Raw genomic sequence first — 24,951 nt, 5'->3', positions numbered from 1 at the left:
GTTTCTCTATGCTTTAAGTCGGGGCTCCTTGCTGTACTTCTCTATCTGCTTGCATTCCAAGAGGTTATGTTTAATTGTTTTTATTATGTTTTAATTTGCTTTTAGGATGTTGTACAGAACTCTGTGCACCTTGGCCAGGGAGGGAGCTATTTATAACTATAGGTTTTATTATTTCAGCCTTCTGATGTGACCAGAGGTCTGAATACTAGTTCAGTCCTGGAGCTGCCTGTAGAAATCCACTAGCCTGGAAGATGTTTCTTGGGCCACAGGATTCACAAATGCAATTTTAGAGGTTGCTGTTTAAATGTTATAAAATTTATCAGTTTGTTTCTGTCTATGAAGAAAGGAACACCAGGGCTGGTCCTCAGCTGCAGAGATCAGCTTGTGTCTGTCTTGCACCAGCTGGGACTTCTGCAAGAATCCTCGTTTTCTTAAGCTGCTTCCAGTGGTCTATATTTTTTTCTTTATTGGGATATGTGTTCGAGTGTCCACATCTTGATTTAGGCACATAAATAAATCTTCCATCTGATACACAGATCAGATACACCTTAGAGGAAGTGTATGTGTGGATTCCTGAAAATACAGACTAAAGCTGTCTATGTGCAGTAATTTAGATAGGAAGAACTAGCTTTAAGCTCCAGCTGCTCCACGAGCAGGCAGCTAGTTGACTTTTGATTATGTAGGCAAAGCAATTACTGCAGAAAAAGAGGATGTGGTTTGGCTGACCAGCATTTCTTTTAGTGGCTTGCTGTGATCTGGACTTACTGTTCAGAGCAGTGATGGCTGGGAAATGGCACTTTGCAGAGACACCAAAAGGAAGCCTGCTTGACTAAATAACAGAAAACCTATCCCACAAAATCCTCTGACACATGCTGATTGGATCTAAGCTCCTGTGAGACATCTCCTCTCAATCCGTTCAAATCCACTTAGCCTGGATGGTAATTCCTTCCCCTTTTCTTTACCTGGTGGTATTCCTTTCTGGTTTTGAGATTAAAATGTCATCTGTCCAAGTAGAACCTGACTATAAATAAGTAAATAACTTTCAAGCAGTTTGGGGCTCACCTTACTGGAAGAGCCCTGCTCTATCTGTAGCTTAAGCTTTGAATTGCTGGTGACTCCTGGTGGTTTCTTGGAAGAAAAAGAAAAGTGGAAGGACCCCCAGCCCTTTTCAGGTGACCAGGACGCAGGCCAGCAGGAGGGATTTCATGGTGGAGGTCAAAAGTGTTTTGACTTTCTGGGTGTTCACAGGGCTGAGCTACGTTAAGCAAAAAGCATCGTGTTTTGGGTGAAGGATTGATCTAACACAAGGACATCAGTGCTCAGGTCTCTATCAGCTCCACTCTTGGCCTGGCATTGTGTAGGAATGGGGGCGATTCTCGGCCTTGTACTTGTCTGCTTTGACCGATCTCCTCCGCTGCATCACTTGTGTTTGGTCTTCCTGTCGCTTCCATGTGGACAGAACTTGTGAACTATGTGGTGTCATAGAGATGTCTTGTGTGTCTGAAGAGCTCTTTAAGCATTCGTACTGTCTGTGGAGGGACAGCGTTCCCCTATTGTTAAGTCACCTGTGTCACTCTTTGGAAGGCAGAGAAGTTGTTGAGAGCTAAAGCAGGTGCAGTGAAAAAGGCCTGTCTGTATGTATTAGACTACACAATTAATGCATCTTCAGGAAAGCTTAAGTAACAAAAGGCTGCTATTCTGTGCAGTATACCTTTAGGTTTAGGGGTTTGATCATCTCAAGCAGAGTGAAGACTTAATTAAAATTAAATGAGTATTTAATTAACTATCTCCACTTCCAGAAGTGAATGCACATGCTATGTGATCTGTGTGTCTCAACAAGACACACCATGTATTCTCACCTTGAATAATATTTTGATGAAGAAAGCTGTATGATCAGCTGTCAGCCATTTAAGATGCTCCAAAAAAAAAAAAGTCGCCCCTCCTTCAAAACATATCCCTTCGTGCAAGCTGGGTTCAACTGAAATTGGTAATTTTAAAGTCTGAGACCATGGGACTGCTTACAGCTGAATGCAGCTGGAAGGATATATGCTGCTCTTCACTTGAACATATTGGTTACTTTAGTTGAGGCACTCTGAATTCAATCTGGAAAATTGAATGTAGGTTAAAGGAAAATAAAGTTGTAGTTGTATCCATGACACATGTTAAGGGATCAGTGTGGCAAAAAGTCCTTTGCTGTGCTGCTCTGCTTTATTCTCTGTGATTTACTTAAATTGAATTTTGTTAGTGAGTCCCCAAATCAGTCAAACACAGACTGATGCAGCTAACCCCAGCAAAACTGCATACATTGAAGGACGCTGGGCAATTACTTTGGGTTTTGCGTTGAAATCAGTCCCTGCTAGGGCTCTGCAGCAGCTGCAGTGGTTCATGGATGGAGCTCTTTGCTTCTGTTACACTAATTTTTCTATTCTTTGACTCAAATCAAGGTGTTCGTATTGTACAAAAGCTGTTCATGCAGCTATGTTGAGAATGGTTGAGCTTCCTATACACAAATAGAAAGATACGTGTGTAGTGTAAGAAGATTTTTCTCCTGATTTAATATTTTCTTCATGTTCTGAGTATCAACTACCTTCATAATTCTAGCTATTCATTATCTTATCTAAAAAATAGGCAGGAAAAAGGCATTTACTTGAATGTGCTTGCAGCTCATGTGTCTGGAGAATGCCACGTATGGGTATTTGAGGCTGAGCAAAAGCAGTGATGCTTCATGCAGAGCATGAGCTGCTGCTCTGTGAGGAGACTATTAACAATGATTTTAGGGGGTGGCAGGAAACGGGGCCTGTAACACTGTCAATATCTAGATGAAAATGTCCTTTTACATGGATGTCTGCTTTGCCATCCAGATTTGAGATGATTCAGCGTTCAGAGTGTTTGGGGCTGTGTTCAGGGAGTCTCGGGGCGCGTAACCAGTGCGGAAAGTGCAAATTAGTTCTTTGCCCAAGTATTAGAAATGGCGAGGGGAAATGCTGTTTAAAGAAGGGGGAGAATCAGGGGGAGGAGGGAGTGTTATCAGTCTGAGTTTGTTATCATTCTGATTATTATGGGCTGATGTGTCTGGAGATGAAATGGCTGGAGCATTATCTCACTTGCTCTGTTTTTTTTATCAGCTGTCACTTTCAGCAGCTTCTTCTCAGGGGGCAAGGTCACAGTGGCTTTATGCTCTTGAGTCTTCCATGTAGGCCCTATCGTGTTATTAGAGAGGAAAGACAATGATTACTCAAGCACAGAAAGGCTCAGTAATATTATTATTATTTGTTAGAATAGGGCCTGTCAATCAGTAATCCCTGAAATATAGAGCAAAATAAATATGACCTGGCTTTCTTTCACGTTGGGGAAGTACTGATAGATCTGACCTATGTTTCTTAGTAGCTGTGCTGTACCAAGCCTTGGAAAGCACTTTCTTTCTCTAGATAGTAGAAAAGCTTGGTATGAAATAACAGGCAATCCCACGATTTGAAATAAAATGGAAAAGCTGAACTAAACATACTACAGATTAAAGTAGTTAGGGAAAACTATTCAACCTGTTTCATTTGGTGGAGAATTCTGGTTAGTGAGAAGTACCTTTGGTGGAAAAGTGAAAAACTCACAGAAAATAGTAAAATTTGATGTAAACAGTCTGTCCTCCCGAATTTTATATGAAAAGCTGTAACAGGTTCCAATTTGTTCCTGAAAACTGGGGTTTGCACATTCTCTTTTGTACTGGGAGTATTTAATCCCTAATGATTGTCAAGGCATTCTGCGTTTTTACTGTAAAAACTTTAATTACTTAACAGTGTGTAATTGTTAGATGTGTTGGTCCGATATGACCAATGCCCACTTGAAACGAATGAAACTGAAGGTCTCATAACAGAGAATTAGATCAGGTTCTAATATAAAGTATAGTGAGTATTTTGTCGATCTTCAATGACGTTGGCACTGAACATCCTCGCACGGATAGTGCTAAAGCAGATACAACTTCTTCTGAGAACTGCCGAGTGTAAACTTACAGGCACATCTCTGCATCCTGAACCTTTTAACTTCAAGTTACAGGCCTATCCAGTTAGGTCTCAGTGAAGAGGATGCTTTCAGATTTTTTTTTTTTTGCCTGGGCAGTGAACATTATTGTGCCAACTGTAGCTGGTCAAAATGGAGGATTTCACTTGAAGTTCCTGATTTGCATCATCGCAGCCTAGCCCTGCACTGTAACATGCTGTATAAACTTCATTATAAGAAAATAATTTAGTTTGTAAGAATTAAGTGTATGACCTTTAATTTACGCAGTAGATAAAGCAAAATGTGTTACTTATGACATTTATTTGCTTAAGTGTAAATTTTCATTAGCTCTGTCTGAGTACCCCCGTCATAAAATGCATCGTTGTTTTTAGAGTGGTTTCCGAAAGACGTGAGGAATGCAATTATTCCCTCTGTGTGTAGACTAATAACTTTTTTAACCCAGTGTTTCAACTAAATTTAGTAGGGATTACATGGTGTAAAAGATAATTCATGTCCTGTGAGTTTAAATTAAAAACAACAACACACACAACAAAAGCGCTGCAGCCATGACCAGTTTGGAAAGATGACAGTTTTCTGACTAAAACAGTGGTAAACCAGACCTGTCAAGGTCTGAAAGATCACCTTCATGCGATGCTGTCCTGAGGCTTGACAACCAGAGGAGATGATAAACCACAGCTCTGCTTTGGAAGAAGCCCCACCCGCAACCTCAACCAAAGCCCACTGGAAAGCTCTTTCTGATTATTTAGTATTTTTCTCATTTGTTCAACAGCTTCATCTATTCCTTACCACGCAAACTCGTCTGGTGCTTTGCCTTCAGGGATAGCATTGCTGTGCTGGCAAAGACTGAGTAAACACAAACAAAAAGTGGGTACTGATGCCTATGACCCCTTGAAAATGGACCAGTAAATATATTGTGTACTTGTAGAAGGTTGCTGGTGTCAGTGGCAGTCTCATCCATGTAGTTATAAGCGATCTGAGAGGTATTTTTTTTATATATTTAGCTCACACCAAAGCAAATGAGTTGCAGGAGGACAGATAACATCTTTAATGCGCTTTCTGTGAGGTCATCTGCTTGCTTTGATCTGCTCATAGATGTTATTTTCTTCAGGCTGACACAGCTGTGATAGTCGTTTGATTATTCTTGTTATTTGCATGAAAATTATAACTAGTTACTTGATAAAGTCACGGTGACTGCCTTCTGCCCCCAGGGAAGTGCTGTGCTATGCTTTATCTTGGAAATTTCACAGTGAGAGATCTCATCTGTAAGGATATAACTGAACAGTTGGTCTTATCCCTCTTTGCTTCTCTCACTGGAGTCTTCCCTCCACCCTGGCCACAGCTGACTGACAGACCAGGTCTTCTAAAACACCTTTCAGTCGAAGGATTAACTTGTACTGTTTTCATATGCTTTGGATACAGTTGTTCTGATTTGACTCTTATTTTTTTCTAACTAGGAGTAGTCTCACAGCTATGGAGCTGTTCTGCTTTTGCAGTGGAGAGATATCATCTAACTGGTCTTTGACCTGGTTCAATGGGGAGTCAGTTGCTAAGCATGCACCGCGAAGGTGCACTGAAATCCTTTTTCTGTGCATTTTGAGTGCTGTTTTTTCCCCCCCCAGAAGTTCTAGCAATTTCTTCTTAATCTTTCAACTATTTTCAAGGCCAAAACAGTTTCATGCACAACTTGTACTAGGATTAATAAAGGAACTTAGAATTTTAGTTATGAGAAGTGTTTTATAGTATTGGTGTAAATCTGGACATTTGTTTCTTCTCTAATGGGTCAGACAGATATCTAGGTATTTCTGTATTGGGAAATACTGCATCCAGATGACAAATCACATGTCATTAGTATATTTCAGACTAGGAAAAATATGAGCTCATTCATTCAAAATAGATCTTTCTGCCAAAGAGTTATAAATACACATTGCTTCTTCAATATTGTGGCCTCCATTCTTGATAATAAGCAATTGAGAATGGAGGGTGGGGAATTTGGCAGTTCTGTCGTTACTTCCATAAACAGTACGGATGGGATGGCTGGGTATTTTCAGCTTAGCACAAAAGCTGAAGAAAAGAAAGAGAGTGGGTGTAAAAAGCTTAAAAACATGAGTTCCAAGTAAGCCATTAGAGCTTTTTGCTGCAAGAAGTGGCTAGTTTCTGAGCGTTTTTCCTTCTTATTTCTGACGGATGATTTTTAAGAAGGTCAGCCTTTCAACTGCTTATTTGTGTACCATATAACATCTGAAATATAATTAGTAGACTTTTTGACTTCCAGGATTCATAACTTTCCTGTGTGCCCTGTTTGAGATCTGAAAACGGTATCTCCTATTTGCTTGATGAAGAACACGTTAATTTAATGATTGTTTTTCTTGGCCTTATGAAGGAAGAAAATTTGCAGGAATCTTTTTCTCTTGCTTTTCTTTCTATTTGTACTTAGCTCCCCACTCTGTACGCTCAGGTGACGGGTTTTTAGTTGACAGCATGTTCAGTTGCAGACCATCTGTAGTCAGATGCAAACATCTGTCAATTTATCTTCTCAATGTGGGAACATCTCATAGTTCAGCCTTCTCCCAACCCATCTAGCCTTTTAGACCATTCGATTTTTTTGCTCAGCCTGACCACTCGCTGCTGGAGCTTTCTTTTCAGTGCTGTGTTACTAAATTCCATGATTTTTCACCTCCTGTGGACTAATCACTTTAGTGCTCATGCTTCATACATCTTGGCTAGAGCTCAGAAACGTCTGAGACTGGACACTTGGAATTATCCTGTATTTTAATAAATAGATCCTGTAGTTTGGCATCATGTGAATTCTTGTTTTGTATTAAAAATTACATAATCCCCACTCTACTGCTAAGAAAGCAGGCTGTATTTGAAGTAGAAGAGTTTCCATAGTCCTAATGGAATTGACAGAAAGGAAATTCCAAAATTGTCCTCTAGGTCTCTAGATCTAAGGAGAGCAGATTGTTCTACTCACTGTGTTAGAAGTAGCTGTATGTACTTTTTTCAGTGTCCTGGACAGAGATCCAGGTCCCAGACTCTCCCGCAATTAATCTCCCAGATATTTTGTTACCTTTTTTCCAATTCTGTAAACTAACACAGAGGATCCTTTATGCTAATTAAAATTTCTTACAATCATTGATCTCGCTTTTATCCTGTTCCTCCCACGCAACCTCTTATCCTATAAAATTAGACCAGCCTTGCAGGAACATACAGTGGGAGGAAAACGAGTTTGTGCTAGCATATTTTGTATAGTAATCTCATTAGCAGTTGTGCTCAGTTGTGAATACATGACCTAGTTGTCCATACGTGCTTTCTTGATGTGTTTCTCCTAAACCATCTTCCAGCATCTTCATCTGTTGTTGTTTAAATGGTGGCATGGGCATGTTGGTGTCCTGCTGAGCTGGCAGCCTCAGGTGGCTGGTAGGTAAGAAAGTTAGTGGAAACAAACTGAAGGGAAGTTAGTTTTCCTGTTCCAGATATGTAATTATGTATGAGCGGATTTTTAGTGGGCAAACTAGCTGCAATTTTTATATTTTGCAGAAAAATCTATGCTGCTGAAAGTGCATTGGACCAAAGCGCAGCAAAGCCTGGTGCAACTTGCATGTACAGAAATGATAGCCATTAATTCTCCCTGGAAATTTTTGTTTCAGGCTATAGTGCTGAAAGTAGATGAGTGTCTTGGATAAAAGGACTATCACAATCTCTTGTTTAGAAATGGAATTAAAATGAAAACTTCTTAGAGCTTGAAAAGGTGTAGTGTTAAGTCTTTTGAGAGTGCAGGTTGCAACAAAAGCTTACAGGCTGTGCTACCTCCTAAACATCTATTTTTATGGCATTTCTGGCACAAGTGAAGAATCCATTGTCAGAAATCCCATGAGAACTAATGCTAAATAGACTTCAGCCTGGCTGACCAGTCTCCTGAGCTGCAGGTAATGCCTGTATGATGCTTTGAACATGTAAAATATTATATAAATGCTACATGTTGTTAAGCTTTCTGTTATGTCTCTGTACTGTGGCATATATCTAATTTCACTCAAGCCTCGGGGTAGCTTTCCATTGCTAGTAAACTTTGTCATGGCTGAATTTCTCCTGGACAGTAGTCTGTAATCCTAATGAGAGCAAGACTGACTGCTCGTCTGCCTCTGCTGCTCACCACTCAAGGGGCATTGGGTCAAGCTCAGCTGAGACTCCTTGTTCTGGTGCCAGATCTCCTGGGAGCTCCTCAGTGGGACCAGTGGGAGCTGCTTTGTCAGTGGAGGTGGGTGTGAAAGGAGCTGAGGAAAAATTGTGAGTTGAGTGAGGTTTTGAAGCCTTTGGTCAAGAGAACAGATTTTGTGGTTGGAGGCAAAGATCTGGTAGAACTTGATTTACCTGGTGGAAATGATCCTTTTTGGAAGAATTTGAGTGCAGTGATCTGGAAAGGAGGGGGTGGGTGTTACTGAGTGAAAGTGCTCGGCTAGCCTGTGGAGCGAAAACTCTTTTAGTAGTAGCAGCATTTCCTTAGTTGCCCTTGAAAGATGAGAAATGGCAGTGGGATGGTTGAATGGCAGGTGTAATCCCGTAACTGAGAAAGTGTGTTTATCCTTGCCTAGGAAATGCATTTTTTTTCTTATATTCTTTAGTTGTTTAATCCATGTATAGGCCTCTGATAACAAAACATGGAACAAGACAACTTACGATGTATTGGTACTGTCACAGGCTGTAAACCTGGCTCTGGGGACTGCCTTTCCCAAATACTTGGGTTTATAAGGGAGGCACATCTTTTGTCTCTGGGCACTGCCTGATGAAGCTGGAAAGAACTGTGCTGTAAGGCAATAACAGTTTCTTTCTGGTCTTCTAATGTGTGATGTTGGTTTTCTTCTGATTCGTGGCACAACAGTTTCCATGATTTCAGTAAAACCTTTCAGCGTTTAGAGGTCTAAAGAGGTAGGTGGATGTCTCTAAACATCACTAAAAATTTTGCAATTACTCTGCTGTGAGCGATGGAAGGTGTGCAGTACAGCATCTCCCTTGTGGTCTCAGCAGTGTGGTGTTTCTCATATCAAGACAGTTTACAAGATGCTGAAGCTGTCTGGAAAGTTTCAAGTGTTGCAATGTACAAACCTGCCCTTAAAAGATGCTCTAGTGGAGGCTAACAAAAGCGCTTACAGTGGGGAGTTCATTACTGAAAGGTTACTTACATAACTGTCTCCCTCCTTTGTGGGATGCCTGTAACTTTTATAAAATAAATCATAATCTGACTGTCTTTTATGGTGTCAGCAGGAGACAGGGCTGAGAAATAACAGTAATCCTGAATGTGAGGCAGTTGGGTCCATCAGTTGCTTTGTGCTTTGTAAGAATGGGAAGGTTTAATCTGCAACCCAAGTAGCCTTTCTCTCCTACTGCTCTGATCTTTAGCTTGCATAAGCCACAGCCTGCTGTGCTGCTTTGGAATTTAGTTAATAGCTCAGTTGTTTGGACATGATTAAAAATATAATGAATGGAATGAAGCAGTAATAAGATGAACAGCTCAAAAAGGGTTTTAGTCTAAAAATATCTGTTCCGGCTCAGCTAGTATAGTGAAGACTGGTGGCAGTCACAGAAACGTCCACTGCATGAATCTCTTGCAAGCTGTAGTGAGCTACTGCGATGTATGAGGCTTATGTGTTGCCTTCTCTAGTTTATCTTTTACAATGGGCCCTATTTTTTACCACTCATGCATTGCTTTGTTCTTCCTCGCGTTTCCCCTCTGCGTGCCTGATGCATAGCTCCAGAGAAAAGAGGTTTTACTTTTTTAGATTGAATTGCATGTCAAATAGGTGCTGTGTAAATTCTTCTTTCCAGTGTGAGTATTTGAAGGGGTTGAGCTTCCATGCTTTGCCTGGATGTACTTTGACTGTTTGAAGGGTTCAAGAGCTGAAGAGTGTTTAGATTAAGATTTAGTGTTCTCATAATAGAAAATGTTCAAGGCGTAAACTGATAGTGACAGAAGCTGGGTATTATTCTCTTCTGTGGTAGACAGGAAAAGGGAACTGTCTGTAATAAACAGATTTTGTTCCTTTCCTTCCTCTCAGCAGCGGTAGCATCTGCCGTAGAGAATACAAGGTTGGGTGGGTGAGCCTGTCTACTTCCCATACTCCCCACCTGAAACTTAAGTAGGGTGTGCACCTTTGGCCTCAGAGAACGTAGACTTCGTGTTGCGTATAAGCAGTGTAATTAAAGTAGCAGGGGAAAATGGCAGTGGAAGAAATTATTTTTAGGTTGTTTCATGTTGAAAGCTTAGTGAAGTGTGCCTTTTTTTCCTCCTTGTTATTTGCATGTGAGAACCTAACATGGTATTTTTGTGGTTACATTTGGTCTCTTTCAATACGGTCTTTCTCAGTGTAGAGTTGCATTGTGAAAGCCAAAACATTCAGCTTTGATATCAATGATCTGAAGTTTAAGCAACACATAGGTTTGCCCCATGTAGTGGAACAAGATTCAGGCCAGTTCTAACATCTTGAGGTATCTTTGTTAAGTTCAGTCCCAGTCCTTTCTCTATCTGTTAATGGGCTCTGAGTGTCCTTTAAAGCAAATCTGTGTCCTGTTTCCATGACAACATTTATACAATAGATGCCTTTCTTGTAGCATGTATGTATGGATTTTTTATTTGTAACATCTCTTTGCATCAGTTCCTGGTATATTTAAGGTCTACTTGAAGTATTTGGACCATCACACTATTCTCAGTGGAACTTAAGTGAGCGTTTCTGGATAGATACAGGCCTAACCTCTGAGTAAAGCGTCAGTAGCTTGTCTGGGGAGAGAACAACGAATGAGGCGAAATTTTTCCGTTTCACTGATGAGTAAAACGGAAGGACAGGAACATTCATTGTGTGATGGGTGGTCTCTTCAGCTTTCCCTGCATGGGCCATCTTGTTTTCTTCAACCAGAAGATGGGGTTTGTTTGGGAGAACTGAAGCTGTGTACTCACATGAACGATTGCGGTAACAGCTATCACTTTTTTTCATCTATGATGGAAGGCCAGCAGCCACTCTAGTTGAAGTGCTAAGGGGGTGGCTGGGCATTTCTTCCTCCCTCTCAAATACATATGTCAGTGCAAAGGTCTCAAAAAGTGAACCTTAGTAATCTAAACTGGCAGGCAGGCTGCAAGTGTCCCTGTAGGGCCTGTCTTGCAACTGGCCTGGCAGCGCATGAGAGGCATGCAGTGCAGCTCAGCTGTGTCTTGTCTAAAAAGTGCATGAAATTACACCCACATCCTTCAAGCCACATGCTCAGAAGTGACAGGCAAGTCACCTTCCCACTTAGATTCAAGCTGTTTACTTCAAGTGACTAGTCTTTATACCACTGAAGGAAAAACTCACTTGAAGAATGCAGTGCGTGGTTATTTGTTAATGTGCCTCAGTTCTGTAGATGCTTGGTGGTGGTTCTGTAATGAGCTGATGGGTCTGGAAGCGGTGGATGTTCCCCTGTGTGCAGTAACAAAGGGACCTCAGGAGGGCCATGCTGCAGACTGCCCCCTCAAAGCAGGAGTGGTGACTAACACTGGATCTGGTCATCTGCACTCTTTTTTGGCTAGATCTTGAAAATCTCCAAGAACAGTGATTCTGTGGGGTCTCTGGGAAGCCTGTCAGCCTGCTGTACTTCCCTTCTACTGCAGGATATTTTCTTGACACCCACTCTGAACTCTCAAGTTATGATTTTTCGCTGTTGAATCCTTTTTTTCAACTGGTCTTAGGCGTTTCCCTTTTCACCTTTCCTGCCTGCCTTAGCCTAGCTTGCATAGATGTCTTTCTAAGGGCCAGTAAATAGGTTGGGATGTATGAAAGAAGCAACAGGGCAGGTCTGGAGCACCCCAAACATCTACCTTTGAGTAACAGACAAGGGTTCAAAATCAGAATAAGGTCCTTGAAATCAGAATAAGCTCTTGCTTCTGAATATATTCAGACGTTGGGGAGATCCCCTGTGGGGCTAAAAACTTGTTCTCTGAGATGAGTGCATGTTATTGCATAGCTTGCAAAATTATGCTTGTGGCAAATTTTGCAAGATAGGCACCTGTGAATTTAGGAAACAGGACTGAGCCCTAGGCATGTTTTTATGACATAATTAGATCGGTTTAGCTTTGTTTTCAATGAGGAGGATAAAATTACCATCTAGATTTTTTTTTTTTGATCTGTTATGACCTCAAATTAATAATGAATCCTGTGCCGGAAGCAGAAGGCTACTTAATTGCTATGGCAGCTTAGTGGACTCTTCCTTGGCATCATTCTTGAAACGTATTTGCTTTCTGGTTGTTGATACGAAGTGTCTGCCCTGTGAGCTCAGCATTCCTGGTTGCTTTTACTATTGACTGTTCTACTCAATGGTGTAATATCTCCGCTTACTTGTTGTGAAGGGTGTTTTCCCCATGTACTGTGTGGTATCACTGATTAGTTAATGTACTTCCCTGTAAGGTTGATGTCCCAGTTAGTTATGCCAACAGTATTGACTGTTACATGGCATTGAGTAGCCAAGCTTCCTAAAGATGATGCAGAAAAGATAAGTAAGAGGGAATAAATTAGAAGGAATAGTTTGTAAAAGCAGCTGAAAAATGAAAACAAACTAGTTTTTCCATGCTTATTTGTGGGTGTGAGCCAGACCTTATGTAGTCTGAGTGGAAGTTATGAATTATGGGAGTTTCTGGCCCCACTTCTGAGGAAATGGGTTATTTGTGGTTTAACCTCAGTGTGGCTGTGAGCTAACGGAGTCTGTCTTGCTTGGGAAGAGGGTGGAGCGCTGCTTGGAGCACGAGTGCAGTGTGTGATCTCCAGCTGCCCCTCTAAAGGCTTCTGAAAGCCAGGAGTTGAGGGGTAGGGAAGATGTGTGGAAGCCACTAGAAGAAAGAAAATCAAGCTGCCTGTGATGCTGATGTGAAGATTTGGCAGGTCTGTGTGTTTGGGCACAGGGATCGCACAGTGCTGGAGGTGAGAGCAGCTGCTACTGCCCTGTGCTTTGACACCTGCCGCTTCTGGAGAAGTGACTGAAAAAACTGGGAGTGATATGTTGTGGTGAATGCCCTTCCTCTGCTGTGAAATATGTATTAAAACAGATGTAGTTGGCTACAATTTCTGTTTCTGGGTAATCAGCCAATAGCTAGAGAAGATCAATAAGCAGATAAACAATGTTGTCTCTAAAGTTGGAAGTGGCTTTTTTTAACAGAACAAAGAGCCTTCCCTGTCCAGGGACACTCTCCAGCAAAATGCAGAGCGGATCAACACTGGCACCCAGTGTCTAGATAGAATCAGTTCAAATCTGGGTTTCCACATCTGACGCCCTTTTTTCGCACTGCCGCCTTGGCTTTCAGTCTCGTTGTGCACAACGGAGTGAGGTGCTTAATCTGACATGGCAGCTGAACTCTCTGGGGCTGCAGTTAATTCTGCTTTCGTTTGGTTCCTGCAGTTGTCTTCTGGTGCTGATAGCCACTGCAGTATTGCTTTTCTTGGCTTGTCTTTTATCCTACAAAAAGATGCAGGTCTTTGTTTCCCTTGGAATGGTTAACCTTAGTTCAGGGAGGGAGAGAGAGAGAACAAATGTAAAACCACCCTCCTCCCTAGGGAAGTTTTGTCAAGTTATTCTGCAGCTGTTAAATGCCAGTTCAATGAAGCCTTTAAACATACACTTAGATCCATTCCTGCTAAGCAAAACACTTAACCACATACTTTAAATTAAGCTTGGTGTTCAAGTGTTGTTGCACTGAAAAGCAGCAGGACTAGAGTATGTTCACAAAGATAAGCACATTCTCAAGTGCCTTGCTGATTAGGCTCCTGATGCAGGAGAGCATCCCAGGTTGGGATGGTGTGTGAGGACCACTGGTTCTGGAAACTAAACATCTGCTGACGTCTGAGCATCTGCCAGCATGACGTTGTTCTTTTAAGGCCCAGCAAAAGATTTCTGTAGCCACATTTCAGTATTTGTGTCTTCATTCTAGCCAGGCTTCCGCTACTGTGCTCAGCAAGTAACAACATTTATGTGAAAGTATGACTAATGAGTAGCATAAAGTCCCAAATGTTAAGGATCCCTGCACACTGCACCTCTGAAGAATGCGTGATTGTTGCTGTATCTCCCATGATCTTGCTGCTTTTGTGATCTTTGAGTCTTTTGCTATTTCTGTAGTGGGATGACTAAATGGAATCTGAAGTAATTCTCTCTCAGCTTCTGTGTTGCTCTTGGAAGTTGTACTGAAGTTGCTGTAGCACATTCCAGGAAGGTAAATTGAAAACTGAAAATGAATTTCCAAAAAAGCCCTGGAACTACTACCACAAAGAAGATGGATGATGAACCGTACTGGTCTGTTATTATCCAAAAGTAACGATCTGGCTGTTTTTTAGTGAACAAAGAAATATTAGAGGGAAAAAATAGTTTCCATTTAGCTTTATCTCTGTTGGCTCTACTGGGAATGAATCATGACATAAAGGATAAAATGAAATGAAAAAGATACCATTTATTTCCTCTTCTGTAGCACACACTGGACACTTATTCTGAAGGTTAAAACTCTTCTGAACTAAAACAGATTGCACTAAAGCACTGGTGAAAGATACTAGAGAGTCGTCAAGTATGCCTGTGGTACTTGGCCCAAAAGTTATGGATGAAGAGGGAGAGGAAACTGGTTTGTGTGGATCTCCGCCTCTCGTTGGAGTTCACATTTGTGCTGGCCAAACACGCGCTGTCCATGTCGTGCATAGGTTTTTCAGTTAATTTTTTAAGCTGTGATGGAGATCTTGGAGATATTCTCCTTAAAGAATCTGTTTCTCTCCTTGAATGAAGGTAACAAATAAGTGCAGATTGTCTTCTGAATGATATATCACTCTGTCCAGCCTGGATGCCCAGTAGAAGAGACCTTCTGTTGATTCCCTTGGATGTCTTGGCTTCCAGCCCCACCCCCCCAGGTTCAGGAAGTGCAGGAAAATGGAAAGGTGGCTTTAAAAAGCATAGTGGAGGTTAATTTGGAAATGAATGCACAGTGATGACTGAGCCAAGTAGTTTAGGTCAATGGTTTTGTTATTTTGCTTGGTCTATGTAGCATCCTTTCATTGGGATTTATAAATTATTCCTGCTGTAATAACCATATTCAGGAGCTATAAGTGCCTGTTCTGGCATGGCTTGCTTGCTTTCTTTTCGTTTTTTATTAGGAATGAAAATTAGTTGGAAATGAGGAGATGATATGTGGCCTCATATCATAAAAGTTGTGCTCCTTGATAAGATTTCAAGGTTAGAACAGTGATAGCATTAAAATATCTGTTGTAAACTACCATAGATAATTCAAGCAATAAAAATGCTTCTTTTAGCTATGTAAATAGGGTAATAGACTGGAATGCAGTATCTAGATGTATTAAATGTTGGGGCTATTTTATATTCGAACAATATAAACAGAGAAAATGGAGCTGAAGATTAATTTGATTAGGAAACAGGGAAGATTTCTCTTCGGAATAGTGAGCAAGCTAGGGATGGATTTGTTCTGTTTGAAAGCACCTGAATTGGTAAGGTAGCTCAAATGTTATCAATGTGAAGAGCAAGAGAAACATCTCTCTGCCTTTTTTTTTTTTTCTCCTTTATTTCTCCTGACAAAAAGAGCTATGGGGTTTTAGGAAAGGCTGATGTAATTAGGCTGAATGCATTTTGATGGTGGGATGCTGTCCAAGGATGCGTTGAGTCACATCTAATGACTTTAAAACTACTAATTAATTTCGAATGAACTGGAACAAGGAGACATGACTTGACAAGTACTAGGCTTTGAAAGCTGATTTTGAAAACTTCCAGTGTAGTGATCCTGGACAAGGGGATGAGAAAAGCTGGGAGCAGCCTGGTGAGCCTGTTGAAAAGGCAGAAATGGGGGTAAAAATTAAAGTCAGTGAATGGTATGAAGCTTCTGATGCAGATCAGCAATTCTGGTAGCTCTGTAGCTACTCTTCAGCGACAGTGGATGGTGGAGACTTCTCAAATCTGTTGTTTCCATTTCCAGTTTGTTCAGTTCATTTTCAAGCAACACACTATGAAATCTGAGACACATCTCTGGTCTTGTATAAATAAATCTGGCTCCATAAGGGAAATGCATCTTCATTGCTCAATAAGAGCTCTGTAGCATGCAAGATCTTGGATGGCGCTCCAGGATGAAGGGTGAGAGATGAATTGGTGAAGCATGTGTACGTTCCGAAGGATGGGACAAAAGGGGCTCAAGCTGAAAGGCAAAAGAAAACAAAGAAAGCAGAGGAAGTTTGGAGCAGAAGGGAGTTAAGCTGGGCAGAGGTTGTTGGTCTCATGCCCTACAGGTTTCTTTTTGACGAATAAGTAGATTTGAAGGATAGATTGAAAACTGCAGAAAGTGGGGGAGTTCTAGGGTTTGGTGGGTTTACTTCCGACTGATGTTTTCCATGTCCTGCTACTGCATAGATTCTTGCTGAAAAGATGCCATTTCTGCCTTGCTCTCAGATCATCCTATCTCATGTTACCTCCAAAGGCAGTTGTAGTTCTCAGCTTATCTCCTTTTCAGAGGTTCTGGTCTGACTCTGTTCATGTCTGTGCTGAAATATAGACCATGACTATGGTTCCTTTACTGTGTCATCTCAGGGAGTGAGGTCTCCAGGGCAGTATATCTGAGTAACACTTGGGACAGTGGTGTTTGAGGTATGTTGAGGAGCGCTCCAGGTGCAACAGCAATAGAATAATCCTATTTCCTTTCCTCTGTCATAAAGTAAGATAATGGTTTGGCAGCTGTTCAAATCAAGACAAATAAAATAAACTGCTCTAAATTCATCATGGAGAGAAACAGACTTAGCTACAAAATGACTAACAGGACCTTCTATTCATCTGTACAAATCTGGTCTGTGGCTGCATTCATTTCCATACAATCACTGGAAAATATTATGTTGATTGCCGGGAACAAAGCTTTTATGGGGAGGAAAAAAATCCATGCTACTAATCTACAGTGGAATTGGTAAATGGGTAAGACAAAGCTTTAATAATATTATTCTGTGCGACATCTGATGTAAATAATACAGTTCTATTAATCTCTCCAGCAATCAGAGAGTCTGGCTGTTGGAGGCAGCCAAGTATGAGCAGTAATATTATCTCTTCTCGGGAACGTCGGAGTAGAATCGCAAATCCATTGCTGTGAAAGTGGTTGCTTCACCAGCTCGGGGTGTCACAGTCAGCAGTGAAACGAAGGCATGGGCTTCCCGCGCCGAGTGAACCCATCAGAGGGTGTACAAGGACATCTCCAGACTCTGCACCCCAACAGTCTGACTCCCACCTTGCATCTGCTGTAGGGGTTTTGTGGAGCTGTGTGTTCTCAGGGAGCACAGATGTTGTGTCCTTTGACTCTTCTCCCTCCCTCTGTAGGGGAAGGTGTACTTCATCAGCTCATGTTCAGAGGCTGACCTAATTCATCTTCTGCATGAGCGCCTCAGGGGCATCACTGACAGCGGGTCCTCATACAGGCAGCTCTACTTGCTTATGCCGAACCCAGCCCTGGATGTAGCGCCAGCCTCTTTGGAAGCAGTTCTTTCGGACCATGAGGCAGCAATTTGAAGAACTCTGTCTTCTGCAGATATGCGTTGGTGTCTGTTGGTTTTTTAACTAAAAAAAAAAAAATATCGATGTTCATCGGTTCTTGCAGCAACACCGCTGAATCCAAAGCAATCAAGGAGTTAATGTTGCCTCCCTCTAAAAGCATGTGTGTGGTGTCTGTCCTGTAACAAGATATTAGTTAAGGCAACCAAATGAAGCAGAATTTTTAAATGGGATCCTGTTTTTTCAAGTATGATTTTAAGATATGATGCAGGTCAGGGTTGTCTGATTCTTCACAGTTCATTAAGTAGAGAGCAGCTAGTGTTAGAGATTGACTTTAAAAAATGATAGATTTTTATTTATAGCAAAGTTCTAGTCATTAATTTTAAAGGATGGAAACATAAAAGCAGGAATGGGTTCATTTTTTTAAAAAAAAGTGACATTGCTAATTTAATTAAATTGGGGTTTTGAGTATCATTACAGAAAATGAAACATTAGTTCTACAGTGCTTTTCAACCCAACGTATTTGATAGTGTTCTCCTGCTTACAAAACCTGCATGGTTATTAATATTTCTATGTGAAAGTTGCTTCTGAACTTCCCAGCTCCAGGCGCTTTTTGGAAGGATATAAATAGTATTTTGGGGGAGGGAGCAAGGGGAAAAAATCTTGTCTGTCAGAGCATGTACCTGGCCCCCCATTGCTGCACAATGAAAGGCAGCATGGGGAGACTAGAGCCTGGGGCTGTGTCCCCAGGGTGCTGGCTGTGCTCTTCTGGGGCTCTGGGAATGGCAGCTCCTCTGCACGCAGATGTGTGGCGAAAGCTTGCAGTCACAGCAGGAAAAAGAGAAACAGAAGCAATGCAGGAGTCAAGATGTATGTGCCATTAAAATTAATCAAGTTTAAGGTGGTAAAGTTGCATTTAATCTGGAAGTGGATTAACTAGAAAATAAGGTGGTCTGTCTGGATGCAGGAAGCCTAATCCTATATTCATGATAGATTAGTCTTCTGTGTGGGATGCTGCCTGCTTGTCCGCTGTGGAGAGCCTTCTGAGGGTACCTGCACTCTGCCCTGAGGACGCAGCCGGGGCTGCTGGTGGGGGAAGGCCCATGCTGGGGGCAGAGCAGGGAATTCTCAAATCCCGATCCTAAAGCGCTATCCCACGGCAGGACAGGAAGGTAGCGTCTTTCCATCAGTTAGTGTCAGGGGTTTATATTTCATTTCACATACTCATGCACAGTTTTGGTTGTATTTTATTCTGCTGTGTGCCATGTATGCTAGCATATCATTTTCCTTTTAATCTTCCTCTTTTCCTTGGCAGAGCTGCAGTGTAAACCTCCCTTTGCTTGTAGAAATTCATCTGGTTTTGTTCATGCCCCTGACAAAATTGTTTCCAATGATAAAGTATCGCTCATCTTGGAATGACCATGTTTTCCTTCCTCTGATGTTTCAGCCTTAATGAAAAAGAACTACAATACAAGATGCTGCACAAGGGCCTGATTCAAGTTTAAGTCATTCTTAGTCTTGGTTGTCTTTGGGTTTTATATTGGGCTGTAAAACCATAAATTGATTGGATCTTTTTGGAGTGGCTTATGGGAACCTGTAGAGTTTTATTTAAATTCTCGGAACTGCTGTACAGAGGCATTGGTGAAGGATTTACTGGTGTTTTAGATGCAGCTTCTCCCTCTTATATTCAAGTATCCCATATTCTTTCTCATGCAAACTTTTGTCAGACTGTATTTTCCCTTTGGTGAAGCTGGGTCCAACGGCATTGTTCAGAGTCTGGTTTGATGCATATGCATGAAATCTGGATTAAACACACAGTGCCATGAAGTATAAATCCTGGTGGGCTGACACGTTGCCCTTTTTGTCTAGGCAATAGTTGCTAATTACAGGTTTTGCTGTCTTCTGTGTGGTTCTAAGGTGTGACACAACTGCTTATGTTGCAGGGGCCTTTGAGGTGCCTGGTGAAGATCTGTTGAAAAATGGTACTTGAAACAGGAATATAACTTCTGGATTTTGATCACATTAAATAGAACTGGAGGGGGACATATGAAAGAGGGATGCTTGGTTTAGAAACTGGTAAAACTGGTCAGGAAAGAGGGGGTCTTGTTTCTAACTCAATAGCTTGGGGAGTGATTTTTGCTTCTTTATATATAATCAAGTAGAAATGGTACTTAAAAGTTAACTGTAACTGGCCTGAATCCAGTAGGACGAGTTTTGTGGTTATTTGCTCTTTACATTTTCAGAGATGCATTTCCTTTGAGATGAGCCTTCCTTTTGGATCCTTCACCTGACACCTCTGTTACAATGCACTGTCCCTAACCAGAAGCAACTTTCTTTGGCAGTTCTACCAAGTCATACGTGCGGAAATCCAGGAAGGCTGCAGAATGGGATTCAGCAAGGGACAACGTTCAGCATCGGGGGCAAAGTGAGATACAGCTGTAATCCAGGCTTCTTTTTGGAAGGACATGCGTTGCTCACGTGCCATGCCAATTCGGAAAACGGTGCCTCCTGGGATTTTCCTCTCCCCTTCTGCAGAGGTAAAGTGCCCTCTCTTTGTCTGGAACAAGCCACAATGGAACAGGATTTAATGAGCTATTTGGGGTTGGGAAAAACTTCAGGGACTGTAAGCTTGACTTAAAAGACTTGAAAACTAAACATGATGTAGTTAATATTGAGGTTCCTTTTTATTGGATTCCTTAGAGCTGCCAGGGTTTGGGTGAATAATAGGAAGGTTATGAAGTGCTCAAAGTATTCAAAATGCTGCACAGTTACTTTAAATTCAATTTCTTTGTCTCTAGTTGGGGGGAGGGGAAGGCAGGAGTATTACCCATAAGATAAGGCACCTACCCAAGACCATGCAGGTTTTCTAGATCAAACACTAGACAATGAGGCTGGAATTCCTGCTTTCTGCAATGTCAGGCTGGCTTCCCTGGTGGCGTGTTCCACAGTGGTTCTGGTGCTTTGCCCTGTAGCAAGATGTGAGCCCTGCAGAGTGCTGATGTGCCGTGGGCTGCTGGCAGTGGGGCCGACAGCCTCAGGCAGGGGATGCTACATGGGAGGTGAAATCTGGCCCTTGTTTGAAAAGGCTGGCCAGCTTTCCTGCGAGCCCTTTTAGGGCAGGGAAACTTAAATTTCTTTATCAGTATAGAGAGCTGCTTGCTAATTCTCTGGGTCCACAAGGGACTAGAGAGTCTGTAAATATACAAGTGTCTGTGGTGTTATACCAAAACAGTTGCTGCTGCTGCTTTGAAGTCTCTTCCCCTCAATTCCTTGTGTACTTCAGCAGAGCATCTTATATTGATTCTTTTTATTGACTCTGCTTGTGCAATCAATCAGCAGTTCTAAGCTGTAGCATAAATCGTGAATTTAAAGTGAGCAAATATTGTTTGCTTGGTATGTTTTCAATGCTTGCTTGAATGAGTTACATGGCATTCATACGTGCTACTTAGCGTATTTCTTGTCCCCAGAACAGTACGTAAACCTCTAAGGGCATTATACCACTGAAGGAGTGGTTCATACAGCCAAACTGACACTGGAGAGGGACAGCCATCATTGCCATTTTAGTATGATCAGTTATGATTCTTTGCTTTTCCTTAAATTAGGACTCTCACTGCAGCCTTTTTTAATTGTTTGGGGTTTTTTCCCCCCTTATTTCACTGAAGTGTGTGCAGAAAAAATATTGACTGAAATTCAACCTTGAGCATATGCAAAGAAATATCCTTTTTAGAAGAGAAGGAAATTATCTGTGTCGATGGACCAGTGTTTGCTCCAGTCTGACAGCATTTCTGTGATAGCAGCCTTCCTCTGGCATGGCAGGGTCTTCTTGCCCTGCTATTGTTCAGACACTTGTGTAGTAGACCCCAGTAAGGGAGGGGTTAACTTCTGACCCCAACAGGTATTGAAGTCGAGGGTTGGCATCATTGTAGTTTTTGTGATCGCTGCTGCAGATGGAGTAAAAGACAGTTTTTGCATTTTTGTCTTGAACTGCCAAACTCACTTTTAATTTTAACACTACCATTTCAGTCTTGAATCCGGCAGTGATGAGGGTGGTGTCTGATACACTTCAGAATGGAGGATTATTCAGTTTTATGGTGCTTGCCTCAGTGCTCTGTGAATTGCTCTGATGGCAGCAAAATATGTACTTGTTCACGTGCACTTCTGTAGTCATGTGCCTGCAGGTTCCTGGAGGTAGCAACACTCTTTTAAATAGATTTGGTCCTGATCCTTCAAGACTTTACCTCATGTAAAACTTCCTCGGCATTTTTTGGAGGCAGGAACCAGAAATCTTCTCATGTAACATTTATATCTTGTTCCAGGAAAGTAGAAAGTAGCAAAGGCAGTCTGCAAATTGACTTGCTGAATTTGAAAACCAGCTGCACTCCTTCTACCATAAGTAGGCTTTCAGCAGTCAGACATTCATGCTTGGCTGATAAACTGGTGATACAGACTTCAGTTGTTGCAAGGGGCAAAAAGATTTGCATACTGACAAACAGCTTTACACCTTCTGCAGGAAAAATAATGTTTTCAAAACTGTTGCCTGAAGAAGAGTATGTATTTCCTTGAGAGAGAAAAGATCTTTGTGGCCTGCATTGCTTATAATTAATTCCATTAATATTGGCTTTTTGGTAATTATCACCTTAAAGTTGGTAGATAGATTTGTATGTCGTCTTTTATTTTCTGATATGTTGGAGATGGGTCGTGCTGCTGGGTCAGATCCTGACAAATGGAGATGAAAAGTGCCCTCCAGCTGAGCAGGTGTTAAAATCTTGGGAGTAGACTTGTCTAATGTCACTGCAAAGGACAGTGTTTGCTCTAGGGACTCTGCCCTTTCCTTCTTCCCTGCCTCTCCAGTATAATGGCAGAGGTATGAGACAAGTGTTGAAAACAGTGTAAGTTTCTACCATGCTGATTGATCCCCTCTTTCTGTTTCTTTATGCTCTTTTCTTTGTGTTTGTCTTCTGCTTTGTAACATCCTTTTCTATATATTGGTAGCCTTCTCTCTATTCCAGTCTTCATGTGTTGAAATAATCGAAGATGCAAAGAAATGCATGGTAGAAAAGAATTAAGAAACAAAGGTGTTTGAGCGCATGTGCCAGGACGGCAGCACTTTGAAGGAGTGCTGTGGCTCAGCTGCTCTTTCTTCATAGGGGTTGTCTGCACTCCCTTTACCCAGCTCTGTTTTGAAGTATGGGGTATTTTATGAAGAACAAGTGTAATCGCAACAAGAAACGAATGTAGGAAGGAATTCCAGATGCAGAAAGAATGGCTTGGTGAAATGTGTCTTTGCAGAGCCAGTGAGAGTAGCTAGTGCTGCAGCTCGCCAGCGGTTTTGAAAGCAGTTATATCAAAATTGATTCTTGGACTCTGAACTAAAAGAGACTATAAATTCAGTCTGCACAGACTCTGCTTTTGTGAGTTATGTTTCTTGCTTATGTGGCAGGAAGGATTAAAACTGCAGTGATCTCATTCAGGGAGCACCAAAGTAGCAGCGGATGACATCTCCTTGCTGATCTGCAAAGCAGGAGAGCACAGAACTGGGTGGCAGCTGTGGCTGCCCAGCAGAGAAGCTCGGCTGTGCCTGGTAGGCCATGTGTAACTCAAATTTGCCTCGAGGACTGAAAGTCCTCAGTGAGTCTGGGTCAGACTTTAAAATCTGGACTAAGCTGACATTTATCCTATCTATATAATGTGTGTCAGAAATATCTGGAATGGTTTCCTCATTGCATCTTGTGTGTTTTTATCCACTTTCTGTATTCACAGAATGAAATGAGGCCTAGTACTTGATCTAAATGGGGCCTTAAACTGAGTCCTACAAGTCTACCTGTATTTTTATATTAACAGTTGGTATGCTGGAGGCAAAACCCCAGCAGACTTGGAATGCTGTCCTCTGTTCTTCTGTAGCTGTGGAAGGAACAACTCTCACCTGGGTCAGTTAATTTCAAATAAAGCAAAATGGTGCATTTGAAGCACCAAAAGCATGTCCGGGAACATCTGAATCTGTTTTGTAAAGCGCTTTCATGTGTGCAGAGAGAAGTCTTGCCCAGATTGTTTGCTGAATTTAAGTAGAACTGATAGGTTTATGATTCTGGTAGGCGATTGAGTAAAAATTCAGTAAGCCAGCTGAAAAGTTGAGAACATTTGCGAAGCTACATTTTAAGCGTATCAAATATGCATAATCTCATTAGAAGTGGTCTGTCTTACTATAGCTCAAACAGCTGCTTAGACTGCACTGTGCCCAAAATAATTGAAGGGCTGTCCAAAAAGACTTTAGAAGATTGTAGAATATGTTTAAACAGCAGCAACCTCTATAAGGAAGTGGGTATTCAGAGGTGGGTGGGAAGGGAGTCTATTTTCCATTAAATACCTTTTGCAGTGAAAAATTTTCAAGGAATTTAAATTAAACCCTCCTTTTCTTAATTTAAAAAAAAGGCAAAACCCGGCATACCTTTGGCTAGATTTTCAGCTTCTGTAAGTTAGCTTAGTCCTAGAAACAAAAAATGTAGCCCCTTGTTTAAGAATTCTAATATAGCATTGAGTCAGAATTCTTTAGGATATTCTCTATCCTCTCCTATATTCCTTCCAGGACAAGAACAACTTTAACATACCGGATCCAGTCTCAGATTTCCCAGACCGTAATAGTAAACATGGATGAGAACTTGCCGATAGGAGTTGCTTCTTCCAAATCCTTCTTGCATTTGCTCTTGGGTGTGTGTGTGCTTAAGGTTTCTGCGTAGACCTGAGCTACGCGAACACATGATTGCAGTGAGGTGCCAGTGTTTGGCCAAGAGCACCTTTGCCTTTGAACATGGTGTTAGCATGCAGAGGCTGGATTGCTTGCAGATGGCTTGTGGTAGTGGCGCAGGACCTTTATCAGCAAAGGTACTTTGAATGGTTGCCTAGAGCCAGCATCAAGCAGGCAACAATAATGTTTAACATACTACGTAGGAGATAGCTGCCCTGCTGGAGGTAAGCGTAACTTAAGAATAAATTCAGATCCCTGTGCGTTGCTGAAGTAGCTAATGACCCTGCTCCTGCGCTGTCTGTCTTGCTGCTAGGCATGTGGGATGAGAGTTCACTGGCTAAGAATCTTTTTTGAGTCTGTTTCTTTCTAGCATCTGCAGGGGCACTTATGCATGAGAAATTAAATTTGAACATAACAGTAAACTGGTGAATTGTGCTTATCCTCTTTGGCTAGAATCCATTCATCCTCTAAAAAGCATTTTAATTCCATCTGTCAGAGGGAGGGGTTTGGAAGTGGCCCTTTTTCCATGGACCTTCTTTGGAGGTTCCACTGAGAACCTTGTGTATGATGCATTGAAGTTTGAAGGATTTGCTGGTGGTTGGACTGGATGAGAGATCTTTCAGCCTAAATTTATCGATGATTCTAACTGCACTTCAGTGTCTGTGAGTAACTTTAATTCA

At 41.7% G+C, this 24,951-nt stretch overlaps 1 protein-coding gene across 1 annotated transcript in view; it reads left to right on the top strand.

Moving 5' to 3' along the window:
- CSMD2 (CUB and Sushi multiple domains 2) overlaps positions 1 to 24,951 on the top strand; it is a 298,000-nt gene that overhangs the window by 54,668 nt on the left and 218,381 nt on the right. Inside the window, exon 4 of the mRNA XM_086480279.1 lies at positions 19,872 to 20,066. Coding sequence (XP_086336405.1) covers positions 19,872 to 20,066 — 195 coding nt within the window. The remainder of the gene's footprint in view (positions 1 to 19,871; positions 20,067 to 24,951) is intronic.

The sequence above is a fragment of the Leptosomus discolor genome, chromosome Z (genome assembly GCF_034619465.1).
Source record: "Leptosomus discolor isolate bLepDis1 chromosome Z, bLepDis1.hap2, whole genome shotgun sequence".
Lineage (NCBI taxonomy): Eukaryota > Metazoa > Chordata > Aves > Leptosomiformes > Leptosomidae > Leptosomus > Leptosomus discolor.
Note: the sequence above shows the minus strand (reverse complement) of the source record. Positions and strands in the feature narration are given on the sequence as shown.